The sequence below is a fragment of the Pararge aegeria genome, chromosome 13 (assembly GCF_905163445.1).
Source record: "Pararge aegeria chromosome 13, ilParAegt1.1, whole genome shotgun sequence".
In the NCBI taxonomy this organism is placed as follows: domain Eukaryota; kingdom Metazoa; phylum Arthropoda; class Insecta; order Lepidoptera; family Nymphalidae; genus Pararge; species Pararge aegeria.
Window position 1 is genome coordinate 12,623,276 of NC_053192.1, and position 12,799 is coordinate 12,636,074.

The window sequence follows — 12,799 nt, forward strand, 5'->3', positions numbered from 1 at the left end:
ATGATTAACAACCCCTAACAAGTTGATTCGTTCTTACTTATAGTATTAGGTGGCCATATTCTTTCAGTGCTTGGAATCGTAATATTAAGAATCCCTTTCTAATATTGAATAGATGCATTTTGATAGTATATCCCGGCTTTATATAGAAGGCTATTAGTAGGTTGCCAAAGTATATCCAGGAAGATAGAACAATCCTTTCATACAAAATATCAGTCTAGTCTTTCAATATTAGGCTCGCACTAAAACAATCATTACTTATCTATTTCAGTAACTCCGTAAGGTTCATGGTTGTCTTCTTCAGAACTGCTATACCGAAATTATCCTAATTGAAATAACCGATAATTTTGTAACAAAGACTTGGTTTAATGTTCTCTGGATATTTCTCAGGTGCCAGGAAGCAGCGCTTTAGCTGCAGCAACTGCAGGGGGAACTTGCGGAGCCCATTCTGCGCCTTCTGCTTGTTCGGTAACTTAAATTTGTATATATAATTCTAAAATAACTTTTATTATTTCGAGCAAAGTTTAGTTTAGTATTATTTAACATAAAAAATCCTTGAATTAAATTTTGTGTTTATCCCAATTCGTTCTCTTCTACAGAATGTGAGATATTTCTAGTATAAAGCAATACTGCCATTTCATTTATCACTTCCATTTGTTGCCTAGGAATATTGTGATCAACAAAATTGATGATTATTTATTACTATTTCATATTATCATGTGTAATTTTTTCTTATTTTTCAAATATGGCATTAGGACATTGGAAACCATTCTGATGTAAGAATTTTTAACGTAATTGCTAAGCACGAAATAGTTTGTAGTTCTGCCATCATTTAATAAGCTTACACTTTAATAACGTAGAAAGTAACATTAATTGACAAATACCGGATATAATGCAAAGGCTCGCATAATGCCTAGAACTTGACGCCTCAAGGTCATTGAAAACGAAGGTCTAAGATTGCAGTACAAAGACAGGGTTGGCGTGATTCCTATTCAACCGCATTGCACCATTTCTATACCGTAAAGGTCGAGAAAATCCTCTTGTTCATGAAGCTATGTATAGTTGTTACTTTGCGTAAATATTTTTCAATTTTGGCATAGCTCTGATTGACAAATTTAAATGCAACATTCGGAGATCACAACAAAAAATTTATCATAATATTTATGTTTTTTGCTATATTACATTAAACCTTTTAGCATGTCATCAAATTCCAATTTTTTGTTGCTGCAGAGTAGTTTAGTGAATCACAACACAAATTTATTGTTGTTGTCAGTACATTTTACCAAAAAGCATAAGTATTTTTTTTCTCTAGATTCTTATTTAGAAAAAAAGATTTCTCTGTAATCTCTCATATTTTTTTGTATTATGTTGTATAATATACTTCGAAACCGATAACCTAAAAAAATGTATTTATCAAAATAAAATCATAAAACATAAACATACAAACATTTTATTTACGTTGCAAAATTTTAATCCAACTTTACATTTTGGCCGTTCACGTGCAAAAAAGAGCAAACTTTTTATTACAACCGGGTCGTACTCATTTGTATTTCAATATGTTTCGGTTGTTTACGGTATTAACTTATTTCGTATGCAGCTACGTATGTGGTTACGCGGTGTAAAAATTATTGATAACATTTAATGAAATTAATTAGTGAGGAAGTTTTAATCAACAAATTTGGAATTTGTGTATTGGTAAATAACGAAACCCACAATATAATTGGTGATTGCGGTAATTATAAAAAAAATAAAAACATACAAAACATGTCACTGCTGTAGCACTACCTAAGTCTAAGTAACAATAGCAGATGAAAATCAAAATGAACAAAGGAAACTTAAGTGAATAATATTAGCCAGATAACTATTTGGTAATAATGTGAGAGCATGATAAGTAAGTTTGGCACTACTAAGGTTGTACCCAACCGAAGCACCCCTTGTATGCGAAGTTTGGTTAATTAATGGACTTTGACTTTTCGCTCAATCATTAACAACATCCCTACAATTGACATTGATAGGATATATTAATGAGGATCCCGTTTCTTGTTATTAATTTTCTGAAGAAGCTAAATGAGGAAAAGTCGAGAAAATGATGAACCAAGATAATATATGTTAAACTTTGGCATCGAATTAAAAATCGGTGAAAATGTTCGAAATCATCCCGACACTGACTAAGTTACATTTAAACGATCTCGATCAACTAGTAAAAACTGTCGCTACTAAAAAACACCGTCAATAAGAAGTACCTACTTTGCGTATATAAAAAAAACAAGTACTTTTATAAACTTGTTAACGCATTATTAAATAAAATTCCATTTATAGAAATTTGATTTGATGTCGGTTTAACACTTTTTTTATTAATCTCACCAGTATTTTTTATTATCTTTTAGCAAACAACTTTATATTTATGACTAAATTATACACTATTTTTAAGTATTGATGTTATCTTTTGTAGTGATAACTACATTTGTTAACTTAAAACTAATGCTAAGAGGGTTCAAGAAGAGCCTAAACCTTTTGGTTTATTTATACCCAAGATTATTTTCTAAATAGGGCGCATTGTTAAGATGAATAATATTTTTAATAGCAAAGCAGATATTCTCAAACTATAACTAGACCGCGTTCTACTTAAGTACCTTCATTATTCCAACCATAAGTTTTGGGAGACAAAGGGACACAAAGGATTTAATACAATCTGATGTAACTTCGGCTTATTGAGAACAATAAGGGAATTAAGTTCTAATCTATCTATATTGTATGTTTGCAACTAATATTGATTATTATTTAATATATTCAGATGTTTTGGATTTCATAAAGCTTTCGGAGTTTATGAGCAAACTGTTTTAATGAGTCCTCAGGCAGATAAACGCTTAAGCTTCAAAGATCAGAGCAATGTTCAACGTTGCGTTCACATATATGAATTTGCTTAAATAGTTTGGAATTGAGGAAGGGGTTTTAGTTAGTTGAATATTTTTATTTCCTGCAATTTTAGTAGCAACGATAGTGACGCCATTGAAACTGTAAGAAAAGAAAATAGCTGGATATTAAAACAATTATCTATCTGTCAAATTTACGGTTAGACGTTAAGTCCCATATTTTTCCTCATAGTAAAATACTCGTAGATAAGGGGGAGGCGTACTTGTTACACTTCCAGTGGCGTGCATAGAGGGTATGCACAGGATATTCAGATGATATAAAACGTAAGCATAGGCATTGTAGGAGTTATAAAAGCCTACCCTTAAGTATTTATAACTCGTACTGGAGATTTCCTTCATTGTGTATCATCTGCATACCCTGTGGAACCCTCCATGCACGCCACTGTACTCTTCGTTTGTAGGTGTTTTCTTCACTTTCTGCTCTCGAGTCCACATAATCTGTCGAATCACTATCGAAGGCAAACCCCGAATGCACATTTAGATTAGATATTGTAAACTTGAACTAATAATTGCGTATAAAAAAATTCGGAAATATATATCTTTTAGATGTGTTCATGATTTGTTCATGTTCCTACGAGTACATTTTATTTCTTTTTGTGTGCAGGAAAGTTTTTCCCTTTTGGAAGTAATATATAAATATGAGGTTTACTACGTATCTTCTTTTCACGTCCACGGAGTAACATTACGATACTACAATATACATATTTTACAAATGTTAATTTGTGTCTTATTGGTTCAAGAACTTTACCATTAACGGTATATGTAAGAAAAAAATATTATAATTGGATATTGCTTAATATTCAATTGATAGGAAGAGGTTAGGATTTAATGAGATCACATTTCAAGCACGATTTAACTAAGACAATATTTACTTATTTCGAAATAATATATTCGAGTTAATTGTTGGTCTATTGTAATAATTAAAGAAAAAAAAGAACAAAATCGAGGGAATTTATTATTAATCTGTAAATTTGTAAAGTAACAATCCTTGTCAGGGCCCCGCAGCCATTAATATTGGCCCGACATCTAAGTTCAATTAAAACTTTTCTAGATAATTAATTCATAACTGGTCTTCGGTCATGGGAAATTACTTTTGAAACCATTTTATTTTTTTGCCTTTCTCTCACGTTATTGGTAGCACGATATGTCTTCTTCAAACTGGAACCAAAAGTTGTTGTTTATGTTTTGGAACATCTTTTACGAGGTTTAACATACGTCTGTCGTACGTTAACCCTCCTTGGCAATTACTTAAATAGAACTGAGCTTGGATGGATTGATATATAGTGCCTAAAAAACACTAGGGTTCACAAGTTTTCCTTCGGACCTTGAGATCCTCGTTAAGTTTTGATTGCCACGGCATGCTAAAAATTTGAGGCATTCTGGTTTTCGGTCAAGAAATTGTCAGAGCTAGCTTGGAGCCAGGAAAATAGCACTGGCCACCAGCGTACCTCTGAGAGCACTTTAATAAAAGTAAAAGGTGGTCATGCCACGATTTTAATAGGGTTACCAAATTCCTGACAAAAATACACTTCCTTAAAAGAGCGATATGGAAATTAGAACCTCCAACTGTTCCAATACCCAATCCGCATTAGAACAGTTGGAGAGTCTTATTTTAACCTCATTTTCTAGCACCTTAATGCAAAAGGTGATGTTGGAAAATTCTAGTAATTGACTTCAAAAGGATGGATCGTCAATGGGTTGTGCAGTCCTTTTTAAGAATTGAAAATAGATCAATTTTATGTCTAAAAATTAACGAAACGTAAGTCCTTTTTATGGGATAAACAGTATAAAACTTATTTGTTCCCCTTAAAACTTATAATTTATTAAAATAGTTTCAGTAATTATAAATAATCTGTTACCAAATTGAAGATAATTCAGATCATAGCGCATTATTAATTTAAAATATCTGTAACATCTGTGTTTTCCGTGCTCACCTCAATAAGAGATGCTTGACATAATTAATATTGCATCTGTTCTCACAATTACGTTGCAGTACACAACGTAAATGGTAATGATCCGTTTAATGAACCACGTGACAATGGCCACACTATATTAAATGATCCGTAATTGAATACGATACTACCGTTGATTAACAGAACATGTACATTATTATATATTGTACATAGGTTTATTGTAGTTTCCAATATGTGCTGATTGGATTCATATTGGTTAATCTGTATATAGATATGTATGCTATAGATGCACTACACGAATGACGCGTGTGATGAGTTGGCGACAGCGAATTAAGTTAGAGACAGATTGGTCTCACGTACGCAACTTATGCAAAGCAACGTTAGATAAATGGTTGACCCGTGTATGCAGCGTAAGTTGGCATTAGACGCTGTCGTAATGTTAGATGGACTTTTTTTTTTATGACGTGTAACGTTTATGTTTACGAAAAGTACTGGTCACACTCGTGAGATAGCCTTCGAATATCGTATGTGGGTCTGTGGCCAGCTATAGCACAATAATCAGCTGAGGATGATGATAATAATGATGATATTATTATTCGGCAACTACGGACAAATATCCTAAGCACGTCATATTGGCGCCATATCATTTGATATTCTAATGGTATATATCGTTGTTTATAGATTTTACATTAAGGTAATTGAAAATAAAAATCATATAAAAATCCAACACGACAGAAGGGCAGGTGTCGTGTTTATCCGCAACATTAACATCAAAAAGTAATTGACCCAAAACTGGAAGATTATCGACAGTTTGCATGTTGGGAAGCATTCAGTTCTGAGTTTCATGTCCGTTCCATCGTTCAATGAGTATAAGTTACGGGACACACTAGCGACATAATATCCATAACTTTTGGTTTTGGTTTTGTCTTGCTTGACTGCCAGACAACCTAGACAAACTCCTAAGGCTGAACGTGGAAATTAAAAATTCTGAGAGAATAATTATCCTTTAAGCAGCCTAGAGGTCTGCTAACTACTAAGTGGGTTAAGCAAGTGGAGAAAGTTTGTATAAAAGTGGTTCATTTTTTAGAGTTATATGCATAGAACTTGGTATTTGAACTTTTTGTTCGAAAATTTGTAACACAGGAATATTTCACAGGAAAAAGTGAAAATACGGGTAGTATTTGAAATACAAACACAACAGATGAAATAGGAAATTAAATTTCTTCAAAGTTTCAAAAATAAGGAAGTTTAAAAAAAATAACTAACAGTGGATAAAAATGGTTGCAGTTGTAGTTTATTTAACAAGTTATACCATTATTTTATGTATTATATTGACATTAATTAACTTTTAGTTTTGCCTTCAGCTTACTTTGTAGAGACGGGCATAGGTACCGCTATATAATTTCCAAATCTTTAGGGATATTAGGAATTCTACGCAAATGAAGCTTATCATTTTACAGTTAGAAAAAAGAAAAAAGTAAAAATTCTATTGAATCCAACGAAGTTATTATATAGGACTTCATACTGATGGCTTCATTTTATTGTGTAATGTTAGGTCTGGCCATGTTTATATATAAAAGCGTCATCTGATTTATTTTATCTAGACATCGGAATAGAATGCATAACAAATTGTTGGGCTTGTTGTATAACCATATCATAGATCAAGCCAAGTAACGGAAAGAGCGCGAAATTTGTTAGATTTATCTTAAAACAAATATAAGGTTCAAGGCTTTCAATCAATGACCCAACGACCACTGCTGGACATAGGTATCTTGGAGGGTATTCCAAATTCCACAGTATAGTAGTATATCATCGCACCGCAAAACACCGAGCGGTTTTACCTCCGTATGTTGTCAATATCCCAAAAAGTCGCACAAACCAATTTGCATCTTCTTTTTTTATACGCATGGCTGGGATTTGGAACGCCCTCCCGAGTGCTATGTACTTTGGTATCTTTAAAATAAGAGTGAAAAGGCATCTTCTATGTTAAAACGATCCATCTTAAGCCCCATCTGAACTTTCCATCAGGCGAAATTGTGGTCTAGCGCTAGTCTATTACCTTTAAAAAAAAAGTACTGTGCCACTTGTGTCCAGCGGCTCGCATCGACTGGTTTGATGTCGTTAGTCCATCTAGCTAGCCTAGTTGGAGGTTTACTAACGCTGCGTCTACTCTTGTGAGGTAACCTATCCAGGGCCGTGGGATCTCAGCGTCCATCGTTTATCCATTCGTGCCCTGCCCGTTGCCAGCTTCGCAACTCTTTGAACTCTGGGAGCGCTTGTATTACTAATCTCCTCATTGACAGCTTAAATAAAAGTGAATTAGCTTATGGTATTTGAAGCTCATGGTTGGCGTTTGGCTCATGGTATCAGTTCCTTAAACTCTTTTGTCTTACTTCTTCATGATTTTATCGCCTTCTTATAAACAAAATGTCACTTTTGATCTTAAATACGCTTTGTGAAATAGGAATTTGGATACGCTTGTTTGATTTGATCCAGATACTTGAAAGTTACACAATACATACAGTTGGTTTGCACGTTCAACAATCTCATCATAGAACGGGTCAAGTAATTGGGAGAGCAAGAAATTGCTCACGTCCTCGCAAAACGAACGAATTTCGTATTATTCGGTAGAAAAAGTAATAAGAGTTGAAACTAGGTAAAGTTATTTTTTGCTATTTCATCCCTACTAATTTGAAAGCCTGGTCCTTGATTTAGTCTAAGTATCTGAAATACCGAGCTTTGCAGGGTTTTTAAATCATGCATTATTATCTGAGACGATACCAACTTTTGAAATAAACTTCAAATGCAAAATGTTAACTAAATACTTATGAATTAATATCGCTATCGTTAGAACCGATATATAAATAGAGATACATATAATTATGATCTGCTGTTCTTGCAACAATTTTGGGTTATTATAGCGTTTGTTCACGCAAGATGCCTTTATAGAAAGAAAAAACTGATTTGAACTAAACTAAGCTTCACAATAATAATAATCATTTATTTGCAAAAAACATGTCAAATTATAGATGTTACAAAAAGTTATACAGAACAATGTTTAGCCCATTTAAAGGCATGCCAATCTTAACTTAAAAATAATTAAAAACATTCAGAATTTGATTAATTACAATTAATTTCATTAAAGCTATATAATTACAATTAATATTTAATTAGTTATGTTTTAGTTTATTTTGTTTATGAACTGTAGCAAAATATGACAGATTTTCATATGATAACTATTCATTATTAAATAAATTAATTAATAAAAGTTCAACATAAATCATATAAAATATATAAAATGCATTTGTAAACTAATTTATTCGGTATTAATATGTCAGTAAAATTTTATGTCAAATAGTAAAATCATTATAAAATATTAATTAGTATAAGATTTAATTCAATAAATTATATAAAGTCTATAAAAAAAAACACTTACAGAGTAAAAACACTTACTAACTAGCCTTTTATGCAGTTTTCTCTTGAACGCATTAAAAGGTAATTCTTTCAATTGATCAGGCAAGTTGTTGTATATCTTAATAGACATACCTACAATAACAATATTTGCGATAAGAAGCAGTTTTTGAAACGGGAAGTAAGAGTTTGTTTAGATGTCTGTTGGGATACCTGGTATTGAAATTTACCACCTGGCTTTTCTTTGTAAAAAGATTTATAATATTTTTTCGAACAAAAAGGCAAAAAAACAACAAATAGGCACAAATTATATATTAATAAATAATTTTATGTAAAACAACTGTTTGATAAATAACATTTGACAAAACGCTGCTTTTTTCACGTTTCTCTGAAATCTTATAAAGAGGTAAACTTCGGACATCTTCGTTAATGTTTGTCATACTTGTTAACGTTATGTGCTATTCAATTGTGACTTTTTTCTTAAGAAACACTTATATTTAATTTATTTTTTCTTCTGTGTATTTGTTAAAAACCTAGATTACTTTCTTTGAATAATAACTAAAATTTGTTGAGATAATAGAACAAGCTAAAATAGAGTAAAGAATAATATTAAGAGGCGAGAGATGATGATGATGACGATTTAAAATATTCTTTTACCTAACAGTTATTAGAACATCTTATTCATTTATAAAACTCCGCGACTATATAGCTGAATGTAACAATTTTGGAGTAGCTATTTACGATTCTGAATAGGCGTAATTTAGCACGATTAAACTTCGGTAATCCGTCCAGTAATTAACTTTAAGTCACTGAAACAGTAGGTGCTTAATTATCTCCGCTGAATTCTAGTTTCAGAAAATCTTTTACTTCACTTCCTACATAGAGCACAAAATGTAATTTGATATAAAAATTCAGCTTACGTGTGTTTGTTTTCGTAATACATGCAGATTGGCCAATATGATTTGTGATGTAAAATTTTAGTGAATAATTAAAATGTTTAATTCCTATTTAAATACGTTTTTATTGCTAAGTCCTCATTCGTGCAATAACCACCCAGGGCAGAACTTTATTCGATTTTTTTTTTCAAGCCAGTGTAAATAAAACCATAGATAAAAATAATCCTTAAAAGCTTTTCTCTCCATTAAGAGAAATTATATGTAAGTAATATATGAACTTCTACCTCTATAAAAGGGTATTTTTTATTATTTTATTACCTATGGGGAAGCTGAATGAAAATCAGACTGGCCTGTAACTATAGCGTGGCGGGTTAAGCTTTTAAACTATTATTGGACGTTTTTTTTTTTTTTTTTCGTTTTTACTTAAAATAGTTGGGGTGCATTAAAATAAGCCACCGTGATGATAGCGCGCCTTTGTAAATTGATACTCGTTATACCGATTTTAAAATTATAGGTGTTGGGGTACAGCATTGTGGTTGCAGCGTTGCGGTTACGCTTTATGTCGTTCTTTTCTGAGTTGATGAAAATTAAAATTTACTAATATCTAAGAGTATAATAAACGTGAAGGTATTTATTAATAAACTTGGCGTAACGTGGCACAGTTAAGAAAAATTTTGGAAATGAACTGACAGCACCTTCCAAATTTCTGAATGCCTGGTGTGTGATTTGCTATCTATTGACAAGATCGGCATTTTGTGACAATACTATTTCATAGTATCGAAATTAAAATCTTCTCTTTTAAAATCACTGCGTAACTGACTATTCCTACGTATGCTACGTTCTGCTTCGTTTATGAATAGAGTCCAAATATTTTTCTTGAATTAAGAATTTTAAACGATATTGATGATGTTAGTTTATAAATAAACTATTCATAAATATTTGAGTATTTACCACATCTTATACGCGGGATTGAAAAAAGTAATGCTATATTTTGGCAAAAAAGTTAAAACACTCACAAAAATTCTGAGAGATGATTAAAATAAACATTAAGTATGGTAAAACAAGATTACATTACCCAAATTATAGTAGCCAAATATAGTTTACCAATTTACTCACTCTATTTGCAGTAAATCGCAGATAAGTCGAGAGGAAATAGTGAGATATTTAGTCAATTCGATTTTTGGTATTGCAAATCAATATGTAGTGGAATATATTATGTATATAACTTTTTTTGATCAAATTACTTAGTTAAATATTGACGGTTAATTACTCTACCAACAAGCATACGAGCAATATTAATTAAACAAAATGGCACTCGTAAATTAAAATGACAAACCTAATTAATTAAAATATTATGCATTACCAAACAGCCAGATGCTCAATGGCTCTCCATGAAGTCATTGATGATAACATTTCAGTGAACCATACTAATAGGTAGATGCTTTTATAATAAATTAATGTGATAACGAATGGATGGCGTGTGAGTATGTATGTACAACTGTAGGTGTAAACAGAAACTAGGACAGTGTATGGTTGAATTTTTATTACATTGTGGTATTTTATTACAAGCATGTATTTTTCGGGAACCTACCGGACACGGCAGAATGCACTGTGCCTTTTATATAAGAGGCCCTCAGTTCTAAACATACTATAACGTAGACCAAAATACAGTTGTCACCACCTATGGTGACGTTTGAGTTTACTGAGGGAAACATCGGAGAACGGGCAGCAGTGGCTCTTTGCTACTTCTACCAACTACTGCGATCACCAACCCGTCTGCCCAGCGTCGTAATTATGGGCAAACCCTCCTATTAGAAGCGGCAGTTAGTCCTGCAATGGACTATTAAAGATTAGTGGTTTACTATTAAATAGTTACTATTAGTAGTAATGCCTGCTTCTGTCCAATATTCCAATTCATTCAATTTAGAACAATGAAAGCATTTTCATTATTTAAAGTTTCGTCACGCGGGTAGAGGTTGTTCATGGAATAATCTAAAATCTCAAATAAAGTATTAATATTTTATTAGTGACGCCGATAATTGATTTTTCCATTTTTAGTATTTTAGTGTCATTAATATGACTTTAATTATATCGTGTGATAAAAAGCTGTGAGAGAATTTAACATAAACTGTAATAAAAATGTCTAATGTAACCCAGTTTCATTAATAATACCTTAATTTTTTTAAGGGAATATCTTTTATTAATTTATGTTTATTTTCACTGAACGAATTTAGAATTTTAATGAACACTCATAACATAAGATGTTCGAAACGAAAAAGGGACGTTTTATTTTCAAAAGGCATCATTTGCTCTTCACTCGAGATCTCACTTCATAACAGACTTAAGAAAATATAATATAGCGAGAAAATATTCGCAAAAGCGAGAAAATTTACAGGAACATAATATAATACTAGCTGTTGACCGCGACTTCGTCTGCGTTTGTGTTTGTTTTTTGATATGGCATTGAATTTAGTTGCAGTTCTAAAAAAGTATTAATTTTTGGTATTCTTATAAAAAAAACTGGCGTAGTTTTTAAAAAGTAATTTTTCAATTCACATAGTAACAATATCTTAAAAGAACTGTCTGATCAGTCTTAGCTCCTTCTTTCACTTACAAAGAATAGCAATCATTACAGGAAGAATCGAAATTGCATTGTTAGTTGATTAATATGCTGAGGGTAAACGAAGAACATTTCTAACATTTTTTATTTAGTCCTAGCACTGAAGTCCTCATAAATGTGGCAGCTATTATGTATTCAGTATCGCTGAGCCTTAAATGAGGTGTTTGCTGCTGCCCACTGAGGAGTTCTGTCCTCTATCTCCAACCACATTCATTAGATCTACACAATGTTTGGGCAAAATTAAACACATATCCTCTATAGTACAAAAATAATTATTTAAATCGGTTATAATTTTTTGGAGTTATGGTGTAAAATCGTCAAAATTCAAAATTCAAATTCAAAATTCATTTATTTCAAGTAGGCGTAATATAAGCACTTTTGAAACGTCAAGTCTGTCTGTTTGTAGTGATTCTACCACCGGTTCGGAAGGCAGATTCTACCGAGAAGAAGCCGGCAAGAAACTCAGCAGTTGCTCTTTTCCAACATCAACAATTTACATTTTGCATTTTAACATTCATTTTTCTATCTTGTGAGAGCTGAAAGCGGAGCCGGATGCTTCCAAGCAACCTTGTCATTAAAAAAATCATCAATTGTATAGTAACCTCGCTGTAATAAATGTGTTTTAACAAATTCTTTAAACTTGTGCATTGGCAGGTCCAAAATCACCTTAGGAATCATATTATAAAAGCGTCAATCCCACTCAATCCCACAAATGATCCCTGTACCTTACGCAGACGATATGCAGATGACACTAATTTATGACCATTTCTTGTAAGTCGACTGTTTATGTCCACTTTTTGTTTATAAAGACTAATATGTTGTCTTACAAATACTATATTGTTATAAATATATTGTGAAGCTACAGTAAGTATGCCTATTTCTTTAAACTTCTCACGGTGGGATTCGCGTGATTTAAGTTTATATATTGACCGTACAGCTCTTTTCTGCAATATACTCGCATTTCTGCATTATCTATATATTATAAGTATTTATGTATATTATTCATCAGTTTTCTTAGTACCCATAACA

General features: G+C 32.0%; 1 protein-coding gene across 4 annotated transcripts in view; it reads left to right on the plus strand.

Annotated features, from left to right (window-relative positions):
- LOC120628730 (fibronectin type III domain-containing protein 5) overlaps positions 1–12,799 on the plus strand; it is a 167,695-nt gene that overhangs the window by 141,081 nt on the left and 13,815 nt on the right. For all 4 annotated transcript variants that reach the window (XM_039897315.1, XM_039897316.1, XM_039897317.1 and 1 more), the window contains exon 7: positions 388–465. In XM_039897315.1, coding sequence (XP_039753249.1) covers positions 388–465 — 78 coding nt within the window. The remainder of the gene's footprint in view (positions 1–387; positions 466–12,799) is intronic.